The 26,338-nt window shown below is 43.0% G+C and overlaps 1 protein-coding gene across 1 annotated transcript in view; it reads right to left on the bottom strand.

Moving 5' to 3' along the window:
• Positions 1-5,159: 5,159 nt before the first annotated feature.
• The window catches only part of LOC149355075 (RYamide receptor-like), a 309,344-nt gene continuing 288,165 nt past the window's right edge, over positions 5,160-26,338 (bottom strand). Inside the window, exons 4-5 of the mRNA XM_089576059.1 lie at positions 22,351-22,572; positions 5,160-5,435 (exon numbers count right to left, since the gene is read on the bottom strand). Of these exons, the coding sequence (XP_089432185.1) occupies positions 5,160-5,435; positions 22,351-22,572 (498 nt within the window). The remainder of the gene's footprint in view (positions 5,436-22,350; positions 22,573-26,338) is intronic.

Below are 26,338 nucleotides of genomic sequence, written 5' to 3'. Positions count from 1 at the left end.
CTAGACGCAGAGTGAATGCTTTTCATACTGATAAATGTTATCTTTACGCTATTCCATCAGTTTGATAGGTTTGAATAGGAACGAATTTTAATTTAAAATTTCTGGTTGACGGTCGCTATAGTATCTTAATCCTGCCTATAAATCTAAACCGAGACGTCGCGGTGGCTCAGGGGTTATGATGCTCGGCTGCTGACCCGAAAGACACGGGTTCGATCTCGGCCATGGCGGTCGAATTTCGATGGAGGCGAAATTCAGAAGTCCCGTGTACTATGCGATGTCAGTACACGTTGAAAAATCCCAGGTGTTCGAAATTTCCGGAGCCCTTCACTACTGCGTCTCTCATAGCCTGAGTCGATTTGGGACGTTAAACCCCATAAACCAAAGCCAAATCTAAACTGAGAGCCAGAAAATTGATATGTCGGTATATTTTGAGTTAAAAAGCTTTTCTTGAGGTAGGTAAACCGGGCATCCGCATGTATATTTACTTGCCTTGCTTTTTTGAATAAGAATGAGGCTAGGAGCCACCGCTTTCCGAAACTGAGTCATATTCGCACTACAGGGATTCTCTTGACTCATACCGGCAGCGAAGAAGCACAAACACACAGAGAAGGAACACGCAAAAAAACAGAGTGTGTGTTTGTGCTTCTTCGCTGCCGGTATGAATAAAAAATATTAGCAACTTGCCCAAAAACTTGTTGCACTCAGAGATTCTCTAAACTGTTTTCTTGATCATGCTCACTACCATTACGAGGAGCGGGATGCAACTTCTTTCTTTTTGCATGCTGTGGTCAATACAACGATTACAACGTGAGGAACAAATTGGTGCGAGCTGACTTTCAAGGGCATACTTGACATGCAGGAGGCATCCGTTTTCACCTTAACGATAATGTTAAAGCAAGTTTTTGGACCTATGCCCTGAAAGGACGTCGAAGAATGAGTGCAACATTGTGCAGAGTTTGTACACTCCATTTTTTTTTGCACAGAATTCTTGGAGCTCAACCGCAAGCCTGGAACGCTGGCGCTTGCCAATAATGTAGACGAATTCAAAAGAAATCTATGTATCCAATGCAATGCCGGTTCATTGCTAATCATTTCTTTTTCGCCGCGTGTCTTTGCTGGTCGAATTGTGTATATATGTATACGGGCCATAATATTGCATGTTGTAAACAATTTCATAATCTGCTCCCTTTTTTATCCTTTATTGAAAAGTATCGTGCTACTGCCTGTATGCTATATCTTGCCTGTTATTGCATTTTGCACAATTTCCTAATCACGCCTTGCCGTGCGCTTCTCGCATAAATTAATTTCCTGCTTGCGCTTGTAATATTTAGATTGCTTGATATTGCTATTATTTATTAAGTAATTTCTGCATTGTGTACCATTTTTTGTTCTCATAACTTACAACGTCATGTGCCGCCAAACTTAGCCTCTCCCGGACCTTTTTTTTATTTCAAAGTCCCACTCCCATCTAAAGTGTGCCCCGGGCCAAGCGGGTAACTAAAATAAATAAATAATACTTAGTGGGAATGCGATGGCTTTTGCACACCAACTTTCAATCGAAGCACTTTCTTCTGCGATTATCTCCGCTTCTTATGGTGAAGCACAACACAAAATAACAGGCAAACAGCTTTGCGGCAAGGTGATGAGCTGTGCATGAGCTCATCACCGGGCATCAGTGGCTAAAGGTCGCTGGGCAATAACTAGGATTCAGCTTTGAAGTCAGGTGATGAGCTTTATATTAAGCGGCACAAAAACGGCTATAGGTGACAGGATCAAAACGATTACTATAGTGCATCGTCAAAAGGTAGTTTTATTTAAATAGAATTAGAGTTGTAATACCAAAACTATGATGAAATAACAGCGCAAGGAACGGGACGAAAACACGAAGGAAGAAGACACAGACACGGGCGCTGTCTTCTTCCTTCGTGTTTTCGTCCCGTTCCTTGCGCTGTTATTTCATCATGGATTACCAACTAGCCCGGCATCTTGCACTTCTGAACCAAAACTATGCCGATTTCTGAGACAAAATTTGCTGATTGGTCGAGAGCAGGCACGTGACGTGTGACGTCATCACAACTTGTCTACCGTGGCAGGTTGCTGATGGGTTGATTTTTGATCGGTGGAGAGAGGTCACATGACCGTCACCACAACCTGACCACCTGGTTGTGATCAACCTTCAAACACCAGAAAAAATGTTATATAAGCAAATATTGGCACCGTTACAGCATAGCCTGCTACTGCAGCTAGCAGTCCGAGTACGGCGGCTGGTGGACCAAGAATTTCAATGAAACTAGCGCAAATACACACTTATGTTCGCACAGAAGCTGCGACAAATGTGAAAAAATGTGGTATCACATTCTGCTATTAAAATCACTTATTCAACCTATAGTTTATTTAACAATGTCCCTTGCTTTAGAGCCACTAGGCCACTATTTGGCTCAACTTCTAAAGCCCCCTGGAAGGGTAGCATTAGTCCTTTCGACACGAATATCAGCGCTTGCAATCGTCGGGTATTTTTATATCTGTTCACCTGTCACATGCAATGGGTTCTACCTGTGCTAAGATCTCTTAAAGGAAAGCTGACCCAACATACATCCACCTTATCAGCCGCACCAACAGAATATTCTTTAGCATGTCCGCAAAGCAACATCTCGCACTCTCCTATTCCCCCTCCGATTACTTCCCAGACTTTCTAAAAACTCCACTAAAAATAGAAACGTCATCGGGTTGTTTAACTGACTCAGTGAGCAAAAACGACAACGTTCAAGTGATGCGTCATACACATGGGAACAATAGCTAATCATGGAAGCAGCGCGACAAGCAGGAGGTGTCAAAATGTGTTACCAGTTAAAGTTTACTTCTATAACCGCATCCTGCCAAGTGTCAGCAAGCGCCATTCCTATGTTTCTGACTGTTACTTCACAGATTTTTGCTTAGGTGATGGTTTATTTCCACAGATGTTCAAGTGGAAACTTTGAACTCGTTTCCACTAGCAACCATATATGAGTAATGAAAGCTAACAATGCGGCAACTGAGGCTAGTTGGTATTCCATCGCTGTAGTACAAATGCGCTGAGTATTACAATCACAACACGAGACAAGACTGGACGGAGCGCTTCGTCCAGTATTGTCTCGTGTTGTGATTGTAATACTCAGCGCACTTGTACTAGAGCTCTGAGTAATCACTCGGCAGCCAGAGTGTCATATTGTCAATTGCCGGAGTTCTTGATAACGATGTTTTGTCTGCGGGATATAAAAGCTAACATCACTGAAATTCATGCGCAGCATCGCAGTGATTCCCTTCCGGCAACCAAATTATATTTTTCCGGGTGTATCTAATCTTTCTTCTGAATGATGAACATTATGCTACCAACGTTCGTAGCATATTCCAATGAAAATACCTTGAAACCTATCACCTACCTGAGAACGCTTCGAAAACTTCGACAGTGGTCTTTTCATACACATCCTACATCAAGGCTTTCGTATTTGACAAGTGAACAATTAACACGCAGCCCGATATGTTAAGCCATTCAGATATATGCAAAAGTTTAGCTATGGAAGGTCTCTTGCACTCAAGGTTGTTATTATGGTTGAAAAACAACCTTGATCGTGCGCTTGAATTAACTTGGATATTTTAATATACAATTTTTTTAGCCCTTAGACTGTCTTCTCTCCTCATTTAGGACGCTGAATGCTGCCTTAGAAGGTCTAGGATAGTAGCGGCAATGCATGCAACCATTCGACATCCATGCCTGAAAGTGTTAGTTCATATCTTTTTTTACCGAAAATACTCGCACAGTGGTGACTGCAATAAACTCTTGGCGGCACAGGAAAACTAAAAATAAGTGGCTTAAATTTAGTGACGAAATATAACTCATCCTTGCCTGAACAACGCTGTCAATAGAGTCGTGGGTTTTTAAAAAATATGGGCTAAGAAAAAGGCTTTAGTGCCCTTTCATTATGTAGCCGCAGCTACGTAGATCACACGTGTTGTAATAGCGTAGAATAAGTACACTAATGCCCTTGAGACTAAAAGGCAACGTGTCAGTTTATTCCTGTCTTCTGGAAAGCTGTGGTCGGGCCGGACGCAAAAGGTACACTGCGATCGACGTATCCAGTTGAATTGCATCAGCGCAGCGTAACTGAATGGCGAGCTATATAACGTATGTTTACTTGGAGTGATTGCCACATGCAATTGTTTTTTCAGTCTTCTTTGCCGAATTTCGATCATACTGCTGACGTTAGATATGGCGACTGTTGATTTTCGGCTTCTGAAAGAAGTGGCACCCTCTAGACACGGATTTCAACTAAATCACTGTGTGGTATCCTTCCATGTGCAGCTCAATACTTGCCGCCTATTACGCCCGCTCGACTTGTGGTTTGCGGCCTCGGCACGCTATGCTGCGGTGCCATTCAGAAATCAGTCTTCTTGGCGCAGTAAGCCATGCAGCCTAGTTTACTAACGTATAAAGGCAGCGAGTGACGCATTATGACGTAGCGTAACGCACGACAGCCATCGGTTCCAGTGCCGTAATTCGTATGCCGCCACGCCAGCGCTAACGGCAGTGGAACGTTGGCAATGTCAGAAGCAAAGACGCTGGGTTGTCATGGTGAACTGTCCACTTGTTGTATACAATCCCAATGTCGTCCACTGCTTATGCGCCGCCACATTTGTGACGGTGTAACACTTAGTGCCTGTCGCTAAGTCCCAGTAACCCTCGCTCCGAAAACAACGACGCAGTTCAAAGCAAGAGACTTCACGGATAAAGCGTGATGACGACGATTCGTTTCTCAAGCATCTGAGGACCCTGTCAGTTTTTAGGAACAGCTAATACGTTCAATCAAGATGCTTCGGCACGCAAGGGATACATTTTTCGCTTTCAGACTACAGAGCATAAACTTTGGCGTCACAAAAAACAAATGAACAAGGTGAAAATGGGTGCACAACGGGACACGTGAATGCCGACTTTTGGAAGAAACACGACACAAGGTCTGACATATTTTCTTTTTTTTTTCTCCGATGTCACCTTTCTGTGGTATGTCGGTTGACATTGCCTTCTCTTTCAGAAAACATACGGACATACCTTACAGCACGTCAGCGTATCGGTGGCCTGAAGAATAGCTTACTCTGGTCACATCGTTTCTGCCACCAATTTCTGTCTACTCATAAACAGGAAGGCGCACCGTGGTGGCTTCCGTGGCGACACAATCTCCGAGTGTCTTCAGTGCTACGACAGAGGTGGGAGAATGGGCGTAGAAACCATTGCACCGCTGATGGTGCTGGTGGTGGTGGCTCGAGGTGGTGCTCGACAACATCATTGTGCTGCTGGGAAGGGAGCCGCCGCCGCCATAAGAGCTGCGCTTGCCAAGGGAGCGACCGCCAGCACGCATGGCCAGCAGTGGACAGCAGCCCACAACCAGCTGTCGAAGGTCCACCTGAGAAAGAAACGAGAAAAGAAGAACCACTAAATTATTTGCCCAAATGCAAGTTTGGAGAGCCCAAAGGCAGCCGGTGTTCTTCGGATTCAAGAACTAGAAATCATAGTGTGTCTGGCTGCGGGTGAAAGTTCTGCCAGACTCGTCGGTGCCCGGTATCTGTGCTACTTGGTGTGCAGAAGCCCATGCAAACTGGACTGCAGAACAAGTGGTCTTAGCTTCTCCGCTGTGACCTAAGAGTACCCGACATGTTAACAGCTGCGGAACTTGAAACTGCACGAACTCATTCTGAGCATTTCTCGCCGCGCTGCTCGGTGCCTGCTTCGCGCATGATGTATTTCCTTTTTCAGTAGGCATCTACGCCCGGTAATTCGAGCCTAATTTGTCGCTAGATGCACAAGCCAAGCACTTTTTATCGCCATTCTAGGAATGACCTCTGATGGTGCATCGATTCCGTCTCTGTTTTTTGGTGTCAAAATACGTTCTCCTCAAATGCTAGTCTGATCAGCTTTGCTCGCCTCTGAAGCTCTGCTCATCCGTTTTAAAAGTTCCTGTTTCGATTTTCCTCTGGGCGAAAAAGTAAATTTCGGAAGGAAAATTGAGACCTGAGATGCCTCTACTGCTGCTGCAATTAGTGGCAGAGCTTTGGAGACATGAGTTCATGTTCACGTCATTGAATTAGTGAGCATCTAAGGCCACAACGAAAATAGTACCATTTGACTTAGTAATCTGCACGAATACAAATAACTGCTGGAATACGATTTTGAGCGTTTAGATGAATGAAAGTGTGGTATTATTATTATTATTATTATTATTATTATTATTATTATTATTATTATTATTATTATTATTATTATTATTATTATTATTATTATTATTATTATTATTATTATTATTATTATCAAATTATCGCCCGATATCTGTACTGCCTATACTATCTCAAATTCTAGAAAAACATGTTCTCGATGTTATGTACAGCTTTGTAGAAAAGCGTAACTTGCTCACACCTTCTCAATACGAGTTCATAGCAGGTAGCGCTACCAATGTGCTCTTAGAAAGCCTATCAGATTTTCTACATGAAACTTTTGAGCGAAACCAGATTGCATGTGCTCTCTTCTTGGATTTAGCCAAGGCCTTTGATTCTGTCAGTCGGGACATACTGTGCAGCAAGTTGTATAGCTATGGCTTCCGCGGCCAGTTTCATGATTTTTTGCGTAATTATCTCTCGCAGCGGTCGCAGTTAGTCTGTTTAGGAGAATTTAGAAGTTCCATAAAATTCACTCAGACGGGTGTACCACAAGGATCAGTGTTATCACCGTTACTATTTAACATTTATGTTAATGATTTTAGCTCGGTCATTCGATACAGTAATATTTATCAATATGCCGATGATACACTTATTATTGCTAGGCATATGAATTACAAGGACGCTGTGTCACTGCTTCAGTTAGACATAACTGAAACCATGGCATGGTTTCAAGAAAACAAGATAAATATGAACCCAACCAAGACACAACTGGTATGTTTTCATAATCCGTTGCGAACTATCAGTACACAAATACCTGTGTACCTTCATTCCCACGAATGCCCGTCCTGCGCATGCCCACCCGTTCAGTACACTGATTCAGTAAAATATCTGGGTGTCGACTTTGACTCCGACCTGGCTTGGAACAAACACATGTCCTTTATCTGTACTAGACTTCGACAGATTGCTTGCATGTTGTACAGATTGCAATGGCTTGTTTCTTTACGTGTAAAAAAAATGATCCTACACTGCTTAGCATACTCGGTCATACGATATGGTATAGCCTGTTTTTTCAATTGTTCATTGTTTTGGAAAAATGAAATTAATGGGCTTCTCAAGAACATTCTTAAAAGTATTGCTCATAACACCAACCCCCCTGCACCTGGTATTACATTGTTTAAATATCTAAAACTTCCAGACTTTGACACCCTTTTTCTCTCCATCATTGTTCCCAAGTACTTTTGGAATACTGACTTTCGTCAGCGACGCAGCATCGGTAAAGCTTTACGTGCCGATACAGGTTTTGTGATACCTCCTATAAGAACTCGTTACTGAAAAAGCCTTAGAAAATACTACATTCCCCTGACCTTTAATGACCTTCCTGAGACAGTATTACAACAAACTACACGATTCGGAATCAAAAGAGCTTTAATAAAACTTCAAAAATAGGTGGTGCATAGTGCTTTTGGTCCGTATTTTATGATGTTTCGGAGCATCCGATACAGTTTTGTTCCTTTCTGTGTATGTGCGCAATGGCATTGCTCACTGTGATGTGCTTTTCTTTTATTTTGTCTGACTGATTTATGCTAATACATTTCAAGTGTATTGAACTTAAAAAAAATTTCTTTAACGTATCTATAACATACAATTATGAGTTTTCAGTGTGTACTCCAATAGTATATTTGGCTGTCTGTTAGTCTGAAGAAGCGCATACTATTTGTTTTTGAATTCAGATTCTGCCCCGCTGCCGGGCTCTGCCATACAAGCCATGTAGAGGCTTCGGCAGGCTCGATAAGTCATCATGTGTATACTATGAGGACTAATAAAAATTATTATTATTATTATTATTATTATTATTATTATTATTATTATTATTATTATTATTATTATTATTATTATTATTATTATTATTATTAGATATCTTAGATAACCTAATTAGCAGTTTTAATTGGATGGCCCTAACTAATTCTAATTCCCCGCAAGTAGTCTATACCATCTTCTGTAACCAAATAAAGAAGTTCGAAGATAGTGCCAAGTGTGTCGTAATTAAGAAACGTAGAAAGGACTATAACTGGTTGACTGCGGACATAATGCATGCCATTTCATACCGAGACATGCTTTGGAAACGATGTAAACATGTCCCAAAAAATAAAAATTTACGTCTAGAGTACAAGGCTGCAAGAAATAGGGTAGTAGCTTTAATAACGTCCAAGAAGCGCCAATTCTTTTTTCAAAAATTTCGCCAGTCATCGAGGAATGCCGCAAAAACATGGTCCCTAATAAACCACCTTCGTGGTAAAAACGCGGCAAACCTTTCCCCGGTTTCTTTTTTTCCAGGCGATTCGGTCGAGGTCGCAAATAGATTCAACCATTTGTTTGCACTTCCGTCCGAAAACGCATCCTCGTGTCAGGCCGCCCATTCCACGCTTGAAAATTCACTCCCAGCGTCTGCTTTTCTTCCTAGAATTTCAGAAAATGAACTTTATGAAATAATTTTCAGCTTTAAGCGCAATAAGCCTCCTGGTATTGACGGTTTATCAGATAGTCTACTACAGAGGAACTTTGCAGCGATATCCAATATTTTGCTCTTCATGTTAAACGGCTTTCTCGATACCGCGTGCATCCCGAAAGAGCTTAAAACTGCGATAGTTAAGCCGCTTTTCAAAGGGGGACAGAAAAATGACATGAAGAACTATCGACCCATTTCGATGTTGCCCATACTTTCCCATGTTATCGAAAAATTTCTTTTAAAAACCATGTCATCCTTTGTTGAAAAATTTTCGATTTTGTCGACTCGACAGTTCGGTTTCGTTACTGGTCGTGGTACGGTAGCCCTTCTGGAGGAATTCTCGGATGAACTGTTTTCGGCTTTTGATCAAAATTTGTTTTCCGTTGCTTTGTTTCTAGACATATCTAAAGCCTTCGATACAGTTCATCACGGAATTCTTCTACAGAAACTCTATTCTAGCGGTTTTAGGGGTCCATTTTACGATGTCCTTAAGAACTATCTCACCGAGCGATCGCAAATGGTTGTTTTAGACGAGATTAAAAACTCAAGTGTTAAACTTCCTGTGAAGGCTGGTGTACCTCAGGGCTCTATACTATCACCTTTACTCTTCAACATATTTATTAATGATTTTACGCACGTAATCTCAAAATGTCTAGTATTTCATTACGCCGATGACACGGTTTTGCTCTCAAAACATTTTTCCTACGACATGGCCATCCTTAATCTGCAGAATAGCGTCCACAAAGCCATGGCCTGGTTCAGTGATAACTGTTTAAAGGTTAACGCCTCAAAAACCCAACTTGTTTGCTTCAGATCCCCCTTTAAAATTAACGCCGCCGCGGTGGCTTAGCGGTTATGGTGCTCGGCTGCTGACCCGAAAGACGTGGGTTCGATCCCGGCCGCGGCGGCTGGAATTTCTTTGGAGGAGAAATTCTAGAGGCCCGTGTACTGTGCGATGTCAGTGCACGTTAAAGAACCCCAGGTGGTCGAAATTTCCTGAGCCCTCCACTACGGCGTCTCTCATAGCCTCAGTCGCTTTGGGACGTTAAACCCCATAAACAAAACCAAACCTTTAAAATTAACAGTAATAAACGCACCAGTTTTTCTACATAGCCACAACTGTCATCCCTGTCGATGCACGCCGGTCGCCTACACGAACTCAGTGAAATACCTGGGAGTATTCTTCGATAGTGATATGTCATGGCACAATCACCTATCGCATATCTGCAATAAGCTTAGGAGCGCTGCTTGGTTATTTTTCCACATTAAATCTATCGTTCCGTTTCAAATAAAAAAAACTATTGCGCATGCTCTAGTCTACAGCACCCTCAGATATGGGATAACTGTTTTTGCCTTTTGCTCCACTCGATGGCAAAACCGTGTTGATTCTTTGTTAAAAACCATATTAAGAAATATAGCCTACAATACTCCAACAATCGCTAATCCTAACATCTTTTCTGCACTTCATCTTCCATGCTTCTGGAATCTGTTCGTCCAAACTGTGGTTTTACGGCATCTCTGGTTTAGTGAATTTAAAATAAGTTACACTGCCCCCCGAAGCCTTTGTAACAGTGTTCGCTTTGTTGTTCCGCGATCTTCAACAAGATTCGGCGAAGCTAGGCGTTGTGCTTATGTGCTGAAGACTTTGAATGATTTGCCAGATGAGGTATTTTCGATAACATCAAAAAATGCATTAAAAAGCCTGCTTGGTTCTTTGTAAAGTGTATGTTCTCATTTCTGTAATCTGTACGCATTGTCTGTTTTGATGTTGTTTTTGTATATGTGTGTGCGGTTCACCACATGTTGACATTAATCGTCCCAACTGTTAACCATCATTCAACACTTTTTTTTTGTATGCCGATTTGAATTATTGCACCCTCGTCCGCTGACTTAGCCGGGCCTGGTCCCTCAAGCCACTGCTGGCTTTGACAGGCCCGCTCCTTGATCTATGTATCATTATGTGCAATAAAACATTTATTATTATTATTATTATTATTATTATTATTATTATTATCATTATTATTATTATTATTATTATTATTATTATTATTATTATTATTATTATTATTGTTATTATTATTATTATTATTATTATTATTATTATTATTATTATTATTATTATTATTATTATTATTATTATTATTATTATTATTATTATTATTATTATTATTATTATTATTATTATTATTATTATTATTATTAAAATTTAACAATGTCATTCTTCAGTATGCTGCCGTCAGACATATGTGGACTAACGAATTCAAAGTTGCACGGTCATCTGGTCATAACCTCCGTTCTGTCTCCACCTATGTACTACCAATTACTAGAACTAAATACGGAGAAAGCCAGCGCTGCTTTTATGTCCCCGCAATATTTAACAGTCTACCTAATGAAATAAAGGTACTGAAGAATAAGAAGGCAATAAAGAAAGCCCTCATAACCTACACTGTCTCGGGATAGTGATGCGTACAAAAGGTGGGGATAAAGGAAGAAGCGCTCCAGATGTGTTTTCTTGTGTTCTTAGGGTATAACGCTCTCATTACCTTCTTTTTTTCTCGGTTTTAGTGAGTAACCCAAAGCAAACCACTTGATCATTTCCTGTTGTTAATGACTTTATTGTGTTTCCTTGAAGTGTTTTTTTTTCTTTTCCTTGTACATTGTCAATTTGAAATGTTTTTTCCTGTGTAGGTAAAAAAGAGATTTGCCGCCTGCTGCCGGGTTTTGCCCAACAAGCCACTGATGGCTTTGGCATGCCCGGAAATGTACTGTATTGAATGACGGGAAATAAAATTATTATTATTATTATTGTTATTATTATTAGACAGTATTACAACAAACTACACGATCCGCAATCAAAAGAGCTTTAATAAAACTTCAAAAATAGGTGGTGCATAGTGCTTTTGGTCCGAATTTTATGATGTTTCGGAGCATCCGATACAGTTTTGTTCCTTTCTGTGTATGTGCGCAATGGCATTGCTCAGTGTGGTGTTCTTTTCTTTTATTTTGTCTGACTGATTTATGCTAATACATTTCAAGTGTATTGAACTTAAAAAAATATTTCTTTAAAGTATATATAAGATACAATTATGAGTTTTCAGTGTGTACTCCAATAGTATATTTGGCTGTCTGTTAATCCGAACAAGCGCATACCATTTGTTTTTGAATTCAGATTCTGCCCCGCTGCCGGGCTCTGCCATACAAGCCATGTAGAGGCTTCGGCAGGCCCGGTAAGTTATCATGTGTATACTGTGAGGACTAATAAAAATTATTATTATTATTATTATTATTATTATTATTATTAATATTATTATTATTATTATTATTATTATTATTATTATTATTATTATTGTTGTTGTTGTTGTTGTTATTATTATCATTATTATTATTATGCAATCACCAAAATCCTGTGTACGTTTCATTCCGGTGACATTCACAAGTAGGGGAGAGTGAGGAAAAACGCGACACGGGGCAAAATGAGACATTTTGTTACTTAACGTTGCCTAGCATTGCAATCCGCAATCCGCAATCCTAATAACTAGATATTTACCTGGCATGGCCTGCCACATGTCCATGACAAAGCCTAAGGCTGGCCAGATTAGCCCCTCAAAGCAAAGGAGAAAAATGCGAAGTAAGCCTTCGTGAACAAGAGATGGAAAAGGCGCGAAATTCTGCAGTACACATTACTGAAAACATTGCAGCTCATTCAACGTGGCGTCCTAGATTAACGTGATTTTTTAATTATTACGATTGTTTATTAGTCATCAGCAAAATTTTTGAATTTTTGCGCCACGAGTGCTTAATAGAGAATAACTTTAGTAGCAGGATACATACGGCACAAAACGCGACATTGTGATGTTCTGGAGAGGCTGCAGTAAACGCAATGGCCCTACTGCTTGATCTAAAGCTCTAGCCACGCTTCACCGCCCTCCAGAATGGTGTAGATGTATAAAAGACTAACAATGAAGGCCGACTAGCGGGCAGTAGATATGGAGAAAGCTCTGGAGAGACGCAAGAAGATACCGTCGCACTTGGTCGGCGGACGGGAAAATCTATTTGTCGAACACATTCTAACAATAGGCCAAGGCCTGTTCGGTCTTGCCTACAATCACATTCGAGGCCTCGTATTTAGGCGCCGGATGGAACGAATTCGTATGTCTCTTCAACACAGCTGAGAGAAAGAGCAACAACTGTGAGACTATAACAGAAAAATGTCGCGACGAAGGCGGGAACACTAAAAACTTCACGGAACCAGGCTATATGCAGAGCCCGACTGTACAACTTCGCAGTTTCTACTAGGCCGTGGAATAAAAGAGTACTGTCGTGCTTTGTCTGGGTAAGGTGTCTGTCATTGTGATAGAATCGTAAAAAATTTCAAGATGCTCATGAACAAAGCTTCATTTGCATTCATTGCAAGCAGGAGTAATATGTTGATTCTGGAAGGGCGTCTCATTACTTGCCGTGCAATGTCTCATTTTGCTACAACGCTTGGGACAAAGGGCGGCATTTTGGTAATATAAATTGTATTAAATCTTACCATGTTCCTTTTTAGCTGGACTTTTTATATTTGGTGAGCATGAAGAGCGGACGGTAGAAAATAACTCGACAAATCAGTTTTCTCATAGGTGAATCGAAATAAAGGTACCAGTTCGCAAATTTGTGTCATGCTTTGCCTCATCCTCCCCTAAGCCCCTGTTTCCGTAGGATTCCCTAAGCTGGCCTTCCCTAGCTAAGCTAAAACAAGTGTTTGAAAAAATTATCACACTGGACCCAAAAATTAAACTGAACATAGAAAGTGCATGCAAACAGAAGACACTCACATTGTGAAATCCATGTTAATATGGTAACTTGTTTATGTTCAATGTAAACTCTTTATCAACCGGGGATTCGAGACACGTTTGAAGCAAAATTTCTAGACCACCTGCGGAACAGAAATGGTGCAATGCTTTACTCAGAAGCTTAGCGGTAGAGGCATTTTGAGAGCCAGTCCTGCTGCGACATGAATTTATGCCTGCGTTTCTTTCGTAGTCTTGCGCATACTTGGCACCAGCCGCCAGGAATAAAATGAGCAGAACTACTCAAACAAGGCCGGCTAGGCTGTAAACAGTAGAAGAAACTGGATTTTGCGCAGGATTTTTAACGGAACTTCAGCGAAAGCTTTTAAAAGCAGCTACAGTTGCGTGCGTTTCTTGATTGGAACTGGGCCGACATTGTTGGCGGTCGCCTGGCGCGTCCTTCGAATATTTACTTTATTTTTCAGCGAAACGCATAATGAACTCCGTTTTTCTCAAAATCTTGTAGCGGCTCGGTATACATAACAAAACTAAATTAGAAAGCAGTAAAATATCGGATAAAGAAAGGAACGCATTTAGGGAGATTTTAATGAAAGCAGCCGTGCTCATAGAGGAAAAAATTGAAAAAAAAATGATGCTCGAGAAGATCATATTAACTACATCGTAAGCTCCTGCTTTCAAACTTTCTCTTCCCTTATAATAGCAACCCTCTCGGCAGGCTGAACCGTGCTACGCTCGCTCTCATTTGCGCCATGTTGGCGCTATCTCGAATATCCCCACTGTTTCGTGTGCGCTATGTTCATCACTAAGCGCAAAATGCTGAAAATAAAGCCACGTTTCCAAACATTGTTGTATTTGGCGCAACTCTTGCCGCTCTGTGCCATCCCATCTTAAAGGTTTCCTGTATTTTCGGACATGATATTGATATAGTCAGTCCTATCATAACTGGCGTTTTACTGACGAATGAAGAATTTGCCCGATTAAACTGCGCGGAAGAAAAGATTTTTGCAAGGGGTTGAACTTTTCAGCTCAATAAACAAAAAAAGCAATAAAAGTACGCTGAATTCAATTTATGAAATTAGGTTTTAAGTGAGAAAAGTTTCCATCGAAATCATGCACGCAAAGCTGGGAGTCATACTCGGTCAAACGGTTGAATTAAAGTATGAAAGTCGAGGAGTGGTAAGAAATAGACATCTTTTGCATACAATTACCATTGTTACCATTACCGCTACCGCAGTACCCAGATCCCGCCCATGGCCAGTACGCACGCGCTGATTGGTTCCTGCGAAGCAGACGAGCCGGCAGCTTCGGGGTACCTGACGCCATCTGGCGCCCTCAAGGCGACTTGCGCATGCGCACTCGCGGCGCGCGGGCTCCTGGTACTCCGGTAACGGAAACGGTAACACGTTACACGGTATGCTAAAGGTGTCTATGTGGAACCATCGAATTAAGTAACGCAGGTATGCTTTTCTTTTTGACTTTGCGCAGCTACCTTACACGCCTCTGCACACCGTGACCCACCAGTTCTTCCCCAAGCATTTTCTGTCGTAGTGCTGTTCCCTCACTATCGTCACCGGCATGGGGCAGTTGCTTGGCTAAATAGGTGTCTTCACTGCATGCAAGGACACTGACGCTAAACCACGCTTAAGCGCCTTGATGGAACTACTGACGGTTACGCTAAAGGCATAACACGGCTTATTCCAGCGAAAAGCTGACGCGGTTCTCTGGAAGCACGTCTCATAGTATATGAACCGTTTGCGATTAGCGGGAGAAGGCGGTGACTGGGACGCTCCATCATCGGCTAGCGTGGCCGTCGACTGGCTAAGCATGCTAGAGCGGATCCCGCAAACGCCGCTTGCTGCGCGCTGTGTCCAGATCCGAGCCGCTTTCCCTGGCGCTTCATCACTCCTCCTCTATCCCCCCACCCTCTCTTACACTTTCCTCTGATTCTCTCCGAGGTTTCACCTGTGTATAAGTAGCGACGGGCAATACAAACGGCAGTCGGGTTTGATTAGTTCACGCGGACGAGCCTCTTGATATTCGTGTCGATGCACTTTTGCAGAGTTAGCCATTTGTCTGTGTGTCACCTCTGAGCGCTAACTCCCCATCATGTTAAAAAAAGAGGATAAAAGAGCGTAAAATCGTTTTGTAGTAAATGAAATATATTTATGAAACGTAAAGCTGGTTTAAGAAATCTGCTGTTTTTAAAAACACAAAAACACCCGACAAATCAGCAAGTGCATCTTCACCTAGGCGCAACATTTGGTGTAGAGGAATGTGTTCATTGTAAAAACGAGTAAAATTTTTTTTGCGGTGTTTAAAGTTTTCGACACGAGAATAAGACGTGGTTTACCATAAGCTGTTCTACACAGTCTTCATTAGGAGTTTGTATTGTATTGTGAACAAAAAATTATGAGCCAGATCCGTGTGTCCAATGTGAAAACAACATGAGATAATTTCTGCGAAACGTTCTCGATGACTGCAAGATTCGCATTCTCCCAAGATGAGGTTCATGTAGTGCAATTTGTTGCTTATTTTGTTGTTCCATGAAGCCTGCAATATTTTTTTGAGTTCACTCTGTGCAAATTCATGCAGTGTTTGTGAGGTATATTTACTTGTTTTATTTTAGCATCGTGGGCATATGTGATAAATTCTTCAGCGTTCTTGTTCCCTTTGATTCCCACGTGGCCAGGGACCCAGCAGAACTTAATGGTACGCCATTGTGTTTCAGTTATTACTAAATTATGTATTACGTCTCCTATTATAGCTTGAACCTCATTTCTGAAGTGTAGTGCTGTGATTATGCTTAGGCAGTAAGCGTAGATAATATAGTCTTGAGTGTTTTCTTCATTATTTTTGTACGCCTATAGCAATGATGTAACGTTCTGCTGTGAGAACTGAAGCGCACTCAGGCAGCCTTAATACTTTCTCCCATTTCTCTTCAATTACCGCAACCCCAAAGTGGAGTGCTATTATAGAACCATCTGCGGGAAAACTTGAGTACTCCTCGTATTTTTCCCTTGCTGCAAACACCTCTTGCTATGTATGTTCCTCTGGGGTTCGCTTTTTGCGAATATGGGCCAATGTAAACGTGCATACGGCAGGAAAAGTGTACCAAGGCAGCAGATGGTCGGGTCTGTGGGCTATATCGATAGTGTGCCCAGTATGTTTTTTTCTTGGCAAAGCAGAGAAGTGGTTTGACTGCGTGGGGCTTGATCGTAAAGAGTGTTCTGGATGGGCGCTTGGTACCTATGGATAACACAGATTTTTCGGTAGGGACCTTATTTCAGCACGTATATGCACGTAAGCGCTGTTTTCCTGTCTGCGAGAGGTGGTTCGTTTGTTTCTACGTGGAGACAGTTTAAGTGGGAGGCTTTTTATGAGCCAGTTCAAAGACTCAGGCTTAGGCTTTGTATTCGATCCAGTCGATTAAAGTACGACGGTCTTGTTGAGCCATACATTACACATCTATAATCTAAGGAAGATGGTACACTATGGACGCACATCATATCAGACCTCCAATGTTTTTTTGTTGGAGCACTTTAATTATGTTCAGGGATCAGAAAGTTTTCTTTTTGAGAGTGTTTATGTCAGGTAGGAATAAGAGTTGTTTTTCAAAAGGTATACCTAGAAATTTGTGCTCACTTTACAGGTAATAGTTTTGCGTTGTGTTGGGTTTCGCATAACTATCTAAGGCTCCCATGGGCCAAACACAAGGGTATACACATGCCTGTACTGTTAAATGGACTACAGTTTATCAAATTTGCAGTTTGTGTTTCTGTTCTGGTATATTGGGTTGTGCATTGCGGCACATAAGCGACTAAAGATATCGTGCGCCAAATGCAAGCTTTATACTGTATGCATCGTGGTAGAGAACTGAAAATTTAAAAATATAACTAGGAGTTGGGCTATTTGGTTTAACCCGCAGAGAAAACAGATAAAAGTACAACGAATTCAATTTTCGAAATTTTGTTTTAACCGAAAGACGTCAGTATTATTTAACATACGCGCCACTCCTTGCTGGCTATTGATAGCGGTTACACTCAAACAACGAGGCATTTACCGGATTAAGGAAGATGGGGCACGGGGAGACAGTGGTACCGTTGGGTTAAGCAGCGCGGTTGTGCGTTTTGGGGTATTACTCCGCGCCTCTGCAGACTGGGAGGCAATGGCAGTCCAGTTTCCCGGTTCTTGTGCCGGTGCTCATAAAGCCGTTAGCTGAGTGCTTTATGTATTAGCTGAGCTGAGCATTAGCTGAGGATTAGGGCTGGTTGTACAGTCCCCCCCCCCCCCCCCCCCGGCGCCATTAGCGTGGGTTTGTTTTAAAACAAACTCTGTAAACTGCAGGGTGGCGGTTAGCCGACTGCGGAAAGCCAAAAGCCTTGGAAGGTCGCTTCCTTTCGCTAAGGCAGATCCGACATGCGGACTCCTCAGGTTCGGAGAGGGGCGTGGAATAGGGCAGCTCAGCAGCACACCGCGTGACGAGGACCAATGTTCCAAAGACAGATAGCGAAGGAGGAACAGTGGAAAGAGTGGTGCACGCATACCGGCTGCATGTTGGGCCCCGTTTGGCTATTGCTGTCCTTTTGTTCGTATGGTTTGTGTTGTACTGCGCGAAAACGTTTGACTTCGTCGAATGCACATGGTAGACTCGACTCGGCTTTCCTGGGGTGACGGAGGAGATAGCGGATAGGGTCAAGCTTGGCGCTTGTCTGAAGAACGAGGAGCCGCTGCGCATTGTGCAAGTTATGTCGTAAAGACTGACAGGGTTTCATGAGGAGCGAGCGCTTGCATGATGTTCCTAATCACCCTGCGGGATATGGACCGCCTTAGTCTATTTGTAAACAAGCGGCAAAACTGTGCTGTACATCGTCTGAAGGTGTTATCTTGTCCGCTCCTGCAACGTGGCGTCGGATCACCGAACCATCAGGGAACTCCACCGGCACATCAAGGCTGACGCCATCGATTGTTATAATCGATCCAAATACAACCCCACCTCCTCGCGAAACGTTTCCTGCTAGCGAAGCCCTTTTATCTGCCATCGCCCGCTTAGAGCGGTTGTGCACTTAAATAGGCTCCTCCACTGCATGTATGAATACTGACACGAAACCATGCACGAGTGCCAAGAAAAAATTGGCTGTGGCATAGCTCAGCTAGGCCAGGATATACGTAGCGAAAGCAGTTCCGTCTGCTGACATTTCAGTAGCGACACACCGTCATTGTCATTCCGCAGCTTGGCGGCGTCTCTTCACGAGATGTTCATTTCTTTTCTCCTGTCTCGGCCACCCGCTTAGCCTTTCTCGCCTTGCTTTAACGCGCCGCGGAAGCTGTGCGCTGTCCGCCACCTGCGCCATCTGCTGGGCCAGCGCCGTACTTGCGAGAGGGGTTTTCAGTGGGTACTACACGCCAAGCACGAAGGAAATTTGGTACTCGCTTGATTGGGGTATCTATAACTAACATGCTCACAATTACTCATGTAGGCCTTAATATATATCTCAAAGATAAGTTTTTAAAGATTTTTTCATTCACTAGAAGCGACCTTATTCAGCTTCAAACGTCGAAGTTTCGTGGCAGAGCGACAGCGTGCCCTTCTCGCACGCCTGCAGCCCCGGTTCGATTCCCTCCAAGGCCCAGATTTTCTATTCTTTTTTATGACTAGCAGTCGAGCGGCGCTATGGTTGCAATGGTAACGGCGCATTCCCAGTACTGGCCTGTGCCAGGCACCGCTAAATGCGCTTCTGCTAGCCGAGTGCATCTTTCGCTACAAAACTGCCATGTTCTGTCCACCTCGACGGTGGCAGTTTCGTCACTGCCACTTACAGGCAGTTGCATCACTGCCACTTACACGCGAACCACGTGAGATCCGACCTCTTGCTCAATCCAGTGCAGAAAACCAACGTTTACATGAAACCTTAGCTTTTAGAAGTCAACTTCCACCTGCGTTTTTGTCGTCCGGTTCCAGCATGTAAATTCCGTTCCTTTTTATAATGGCCATCGCAATTCTCTCAATTCGCCGCTATGGCTCAGTGGTTCTGGCGGTCGGCTGCTGACCCGAAAGACGCGGGATCGATCCCGGCTGCGGCGGTGGCATTTCGATGGAGGCGAAATTGTAGAGGTGCGTGCGCAGTGCGATATCAGTGACTGTTAAAGAATCCCAGATAGTCGAAATTTCCGGAGCCCTTCACTACGGAGTCCCTCATAGCCTGAGTCGCTTTGGAACGTTACAACTCCATAAAGCGAACCATTTCTTTGTACGAACACAGCTCTAAACACTCCCATTTTTTCGTTAGTGGCAAACCGAAGGGTTGAGCAGATAAAAAGGTCAGAAGAAATTCTAGGTACCTTTTGACCACACCTAAAGGCCACCTTAAGTCGTCGGAAAAATAATATTCGTAGAAAGTAATATTCAATGAAAAAAAATTGAAAACTGCGTTCCTGAATAAAGTCTGAAGAACTCAGCTGATTTTCCAATAAATGAAACCCGAAAGCCCAACCACTGACTACTACTTGTTTAGAAGCATGACTATTTTCAAGAACAAAGCTGGCAGAAAATTTCCACAAGTGAATTCTGACCTAGGAGTAAGCTAGGTTGGAATGGGGTGCGCTCGCCATAAAATTATGCCAAATTCTTTTTCCTTAGTTCGTCGAGCTTCATGGGTAATAATAAGATTTGGTTTGTATTTACCACTTTTCCGCATTTTTCCAATGTAGGTTTATCTCCGTTTGCGAGAATTTGGCTGTCCGGTGAGTGTGTCCATCAGGAAGGCAACATAAAATGACTTCGAAGAGGAGCTTTGATTACTATGTGACTTCAATTGCTCGAATATCGGCTTCACTAGATGTAGTTTCTTATTTATTTCGTTGTCCTACGAAGTCTCCTATTTCGCTCTCAGTTTACCGTGTGCAACCCACATGCAATCTTGATGCGGTATTTGATTTGCGTTATTTTAGGGATGCTGGGTCGCGCAGCACATGCATCGGCCCTCTCGTTCCGCCTCATTTTAACGTGTCTAGGTGCCCAGCACAACTTAATTACATGTCCTTCGGTTTCGGCGGTTATTGCATTATGTATGATGTCTCTTTTAATGGTTCTTTCCGTTTCTGGAGTGCAGTGCGGGGGTTGCGCAGAGGGTGTGAATTTAATAGGTGCTGCTTTCGAAGTTCTTTTCATACTTTTTTCTACAGCCACGGAAATGACATAACACTCGGCAGTGAAAAGCGATGCACACTGGGGCAGCTCGCCTTTTTCCCCATTTGTCTTGTCTCAGTGCACTTCCAACATCGAGTGGCATTTTATAACCACCTATGTAAAACCTTGTGTAATTATTATATATTTCGTTTAGCGGCAAGAACTCTCGCGGGATATATTCTAGTTGAGTTTGCTTTTTGTGATTGTGTTTTAATGTAAAGTGGCATACAACTGGGAGACTGCCAGTGTTGCAGTGGGTCAGGTCTCCATGGGGCATGTCTCGCAAAATGCATCTAGTATGTCCAATTCTTGACAGTTTTTCACAAAACATAGAGCAGCGGCCTGATCGCTTGGGATTAATTGGTAAACAGGTGCTGAATGACGATATTGTAATGATGGTACAACTGAGAGGTTTCGGTAATGAACAGATTTTGAGGACGTATGTGTATGTGAGAATTGTTTTGGGCAGAAAATTTGTGGTTTGTTGGTTTGCACATAAAGCCTGTCTAAGGGTGAACAGCGGCTACAATCAGGAATAAGAAGAATGGTCGAATTAGTCGTATACGTTGAATTAGGTTGATTTCAGCAGTCTTTACAAGGGTATTGAACTCAAGGGCATCACTTTGCACTTTCTTTGAAATATATTTAATGCCTTATGCCTAATCTGGGCATCGATTTCATCGGGAAAGACACGGTGGTGTTTGAAATATAGCAACAGCGCCGTGTCATCCACCTCATCATCATCATCATCATCAGCCTGACTACGCTTAGTGCAGGTTAGAAGTCTCTTCCATGTCTCTCCAATTAACCCCGTCTTTTGTCAACTGCGGCTACCGTATCCCAGCAGAATTCTTATTCTCCTCCTCCAACAAAACTTTCTGCCGCCCCCTCCAGCGCCTGCCTGTAATTAACCTATGTAATGACTTTAAGACAGCTCTAGCAAGTACACTTGCACACACATAGCTCCGATCATTCCCGCCGAGTTGACTGCACGTCTGGGCGAGCTCAGGGCTTGGACGATCGCGGTTACTTAATCAGGTTGCCTGGCTCCAAGCAATTCACTCTGTTTTGTGTTCTTATTTCGCGATTATCGATTTGTTGCAGGCTGGTTGTTGCAGACCAACCTTCGATAGGGAGAAAAGAAGGCCAGACATGCTGGAAATTTCGCACTATTCAACTTACTTCGCCCCAAGGCAGCCGACTCACGAAGCTTAGCATTTGGTATATACCAAATTAAATTTCCTTCAACATGTGCTGGATGTGCTTACATTTTATCCCACAAATAGATTTTGCGCATGTGGTGAGGTGGCCTGTGAAAGTAGCTTGGTGCGAATGCTCCTTCAAGCTTGCACAGTTTCCGAACATAGTTTTCAATGCTTGGCCTCAGCACTGCGTCATACATTCAGAGCCTTTGTGCACTCATTCGAATCGAAGCGGGGGCAGTCCGAATCAGAAGCCATACAAACACGCCGTAAGCATGACTACACGCGCTTAAGAGCTGTCTCATGACAATCTCGGAAATGCTTGTGACAGCGCCCCCTGACTTAATTACATTTTCCGACTATGCCGCAGCGCCTCGAACAAACGAGCTCTTGAACACACAATTTAGAATGTCGGGATAAACAATATTCACAGATTCAGAACAACAATGTAAAGGGCTCACGTTAGGCACGCGCACTCACCCGGAAGTTGTCGCTCATGAAGCAGTAGATGATGGGGTTAACGAAGCTGTTGGCCATTGAGAACCAGTGACAGGAGAAGAACGCCGCAATGTAGAGGTACTCCTGCTCGGCCGTGTCTGGCTGCATGGCGGCGCGGTCGAAGTACAGTATCAAGTTCATCAGGTGGATTGGCAGCCAGCAGACGGCGAACATCAGCACCACGGTAGCCAGCATCTTCACGACCTATTTTGAAAGTGGAGATAGAAGGAGAAGAAAGAGGACATCTGAAAGCTCAAAGCGCCCTGCCGAAAACGGAAGACTCTGTTTTCTTCTGTGTCTGGATGAGCTTCGCTGTACTTAAGTAGCACACCTAGTATTGTAAGGTGCCCCCTCGACAAACGGATTATTCTGCCTGCTTACATCGTTGACCATTAAACACTAGTGGGATTTAAGTTGGCGATCGAACAGGTTCTCGTCACATCTAGCCATCGAACGAACGTTTCGGGATTTCAGAAATAACAAATGGAAATAACTTCCCTGCTGTACGTTCTGCACTCAAACTTTTGCTATTTTTTTGTGTCGGCAAGGTTCTATTGTGTGACTTTAGTTTTCTACCTTATTTTTACAACACGAATCAGCGTGCTGAGTGACCTCCGAAGCTTTCGCTCATTCACCTTTCACCGAGCGCGCATTCCTCTTAAAGGTGCATGCGAACGCTATGTAAAAGCTTAGGATAGTATTTTGCTTGCACACATTCTTCCCGCCATTCCACACAGCCTTTCTGTCGTCTTTTTCATTATTACCATGTGTTGTGTTTTTATTCTAGCCACCATAGTCCTAACTTAAAGTGACCAGCTTAGCTCTCCGAATGGGGAACCTATGTGAGCATACGCAAACTCTGCGATAAAATTCAAACAGAATAAAAACATACACCACCGGCAGACCGCCGCTATCGATTCGCAATAGTGGTGGACGAACGTTGCTGCCTACAGTTGGGACTAAAAAGTGAAGCGATAGGCAGGTAGAGGATTCAAAGAGAGTTGCGAAAGTTACGAGCATATTTTAGCATAGTTATGTTTAGGTGCAACTTGCCCATCTCGCAAAGTTTCAGTGCAGGTATGAATGAGATCCAAAGAAATCACATGGGGTCAAAGTGCAGCTTTCTTGTATTGTTGGGGTCGTACCCAGTATTGATGACAAACCCGCGTTTTAGTTTCTTTATCGAGTGGGCTGATATACTTGGCTTTTAAGCTACGAAGGTGCTGACATGAACGTTCTGTGCATTTCATGCATTTTAAACACACCTCGCACCTTTTTCACTGCGATGCAAAAAAAAAGTGCCGTCCTTGAACCACAGCGGCGACAAAGTACACTTCGTGTTGGGCAATGCGACACAATAAAAAGAATGGCGGATCCTTTACCATTTGCCCTCCTTTAAATACAATGCTCAAAAAAACAAACATGAAAAATTTGGGAGGACTTTCTAACATCATGTCGTAAAAGTACCTACATGCATTCCATTCTGATGCCAAAAGAAGCGATAAAAAGCGTTGTCTTTGCTTGCAGTTTTAGAGGAAAGGCACCAGGGTATATATACTGTAAACGGAAGCATATTATTCAAATACTTTTAGCCAAAAGTGCCAGACGACATAACTTTCATTTTCCTTCTCGCTTGAAGAGGCTGGAAGCAAACCATAGGTTCAGGCTTGCGTCAAAAATCAAGAAAAGAACTGCAAACCTCTATTTCTTGTGCTCTAAAGTGAAGGAAGCAGTAGAAGTAGCCGCAGCAACAACTGAGTCGCAAAAAGCTAAACCTGGAAGTTTTCGCAGCCCGAGAAAAATAATAGAAAAAGAAAAGCGTGCTGAGACTTCATGCACTTTACAACTCTGGACACTCCAGATGTAGCTTCAATGCAATGCAACTCGACCCGTCACAAACGTGCTCCGAGCTTGCATTGCCAACTTATGAGCGCGCACAAAAAAAAAGTCTAGATTCCCATCCTATGATGGGCGCAGCTCAGGCTCTCTGTTATTTAATATCTATTTTTTATATCCTCTGGTTTAATGCCCCGCCAGACCGTAACCTTCTTCGCGCATATTGTGCTTTTTTTCCCCTTACAGTTGAGGCGAGCCACACGGAAGTGCTGTCTTGAAAGTAGGACTGCGATTTAAGCCGTGTCCTGGGCAGTGAACACTCGAAGCGCCTAGCGACATCAAGATTCGGCAAGCGGCGCACTGCGCCCCTAACACATGCCCTTCCTTCCGGCCGCAAGAACTTCGCTTTCGGGCCGTAACGCGTCGCACTGAAAAGGCTAGCGACAGTGCGCTTAGCGAGATCAAATCTTGTGCCTTCCCATAGATTTCAGATCGGAGAATCAGTGCTGTGGGTACGCGATCCTTAGCAGAATCGACAAGCAATTGCTACTGCTCTGCCTTGGGTGATTTCCTGTAGGATCATCAGACCTCCATACTATCCGGGACTTGCACTTATGAGCATTGCTTTTCGCGAGATACTGCAAGGCTGATGATTTCGCAGGTATGAGAATGGCACTTTCCACGACGATTGTGTCTAAAAGTCTGCGGCGACACGTATGACCACTGCACCAATGCACCACCTGCCGTCTACTGCATTGTGCTGTTTCTGCGAAGAGTTTTCGCAAACGCTTTTCTGTTCGCCATGCTTTCACTCATACGCGTTGAAAAGGTATTGCATTAGCTACGCTAAATATGCCAGGCAGTCAAGAATATCTTACCGCAGATGATAATGTTGTGAATTCGCTAGTATGTACATTAAAAATGAACTATTAAGGTGCTTAAATACAAAGTGTAATTTTATGCCCGATGGTCATGCGGCCGTTACAAATTTGGATTGGATTATTGAACCCTACGAAGCCTTTCTGTGTATTTTCCTGCACATTTCTTCAAATATAGCAACAGTTTTTCATATTTTTTTTGGGCTGCCGCTGTTCCTGCGCAAGACAGCACGCATTTTTAGTACTCATTCGTTTCAGTTCTGCAGTAAATTTGTGTGCTGTTACTTTTTGTTTAAAGCTGCTTCAGTTGCGTGTTACTAGCCGAAAATTTGGCTTCGCTGAGAATTTCTGAATGTAAAGACTGCAGTGGAAATCCAGCGCAAGAATTTCTAGCTAGACTTAAATTAAATGCAGTTAAAAATGCAACCAGGGTAGACTGTGGTGCTGTAATATGCCTACAAACTTGTCTAAGGAATGCTTGCTAGCTTTCTCGAGTTAGATATTGCTATTACGTGTTTTAAAGGTTGCACCAAATTTTGGGGTGAGCATTTTATAGCGTTTATTAATTTCATCACCGTATTCGCGTTTAGAAAGTTATAGCTCTAGCCAACTTCTATCATATCTTTGTAAATGAACCCATTCTTTAATAAAAAAAAACATAGTGTAGTTCTGTGCACACTCAGAGCACGCAGAATGTGTGCGAAATAAGTATTTATTGTGTACCCACCATTTATTAGTCACCTGAGGAGAGATGATCAACAAAGCAACACTAAATCTATTCTTTTTTTCTTTTTACCCTTTTAAACAGCTCAAGCCGTGCCACGCGCCGTTTTCGCCGTCGTGTGCTAAATGGCGAGGCGATTAATGACAATTATAGAACAGAAAAGTTTAGCTTCGTCATGCCAGCCCTAGCTGGTCGATGTTCTAGGCAATAAATTTCGCGAGGTTTATCGTGCTGCCTTAAACCGAGGTGACTCATGATATTTTCTTCCTTTTACCAGGTACGTACGTACAAACAAAAGGTACACGCCTTATGTCAGCTAAGAAACAAGTGCGCGTCCTCGTGCAGTTAATCTACTCCACGGACGTCAAGAGTCTACCATCGGGGGCGTGCCGGTGGGACGACGTTTCCTTGGTTGTGACGATTCTGCGTCACTTTGCGGCCAATGGAAAGTCCTCGTCAGCTACTTGATGTGGGCGTTTTGGTGCATCAATGACGACTGCAACGACAACGCCGAGCACTCAGCGTTTCATTT

This window comes from Amblyomma mixtum, chromosome 3 (assembly GCF_055824585.1).
Source record: "Amblyomma mixtum isolate Tamu chromosome 3, ASM5582458v1, whole genome shotgun sequence".
Taxonomy (NCBI): domain Eukaryota; kingdom Metazoa; phylum Arthropoda; class Arachnida; order Ixodida; family Ixodidae; genus Amblyomma; species Amblyomma mixtum.
This window is presented reverse-complemented; position numbering and strand designations above follow the sequence as displayed.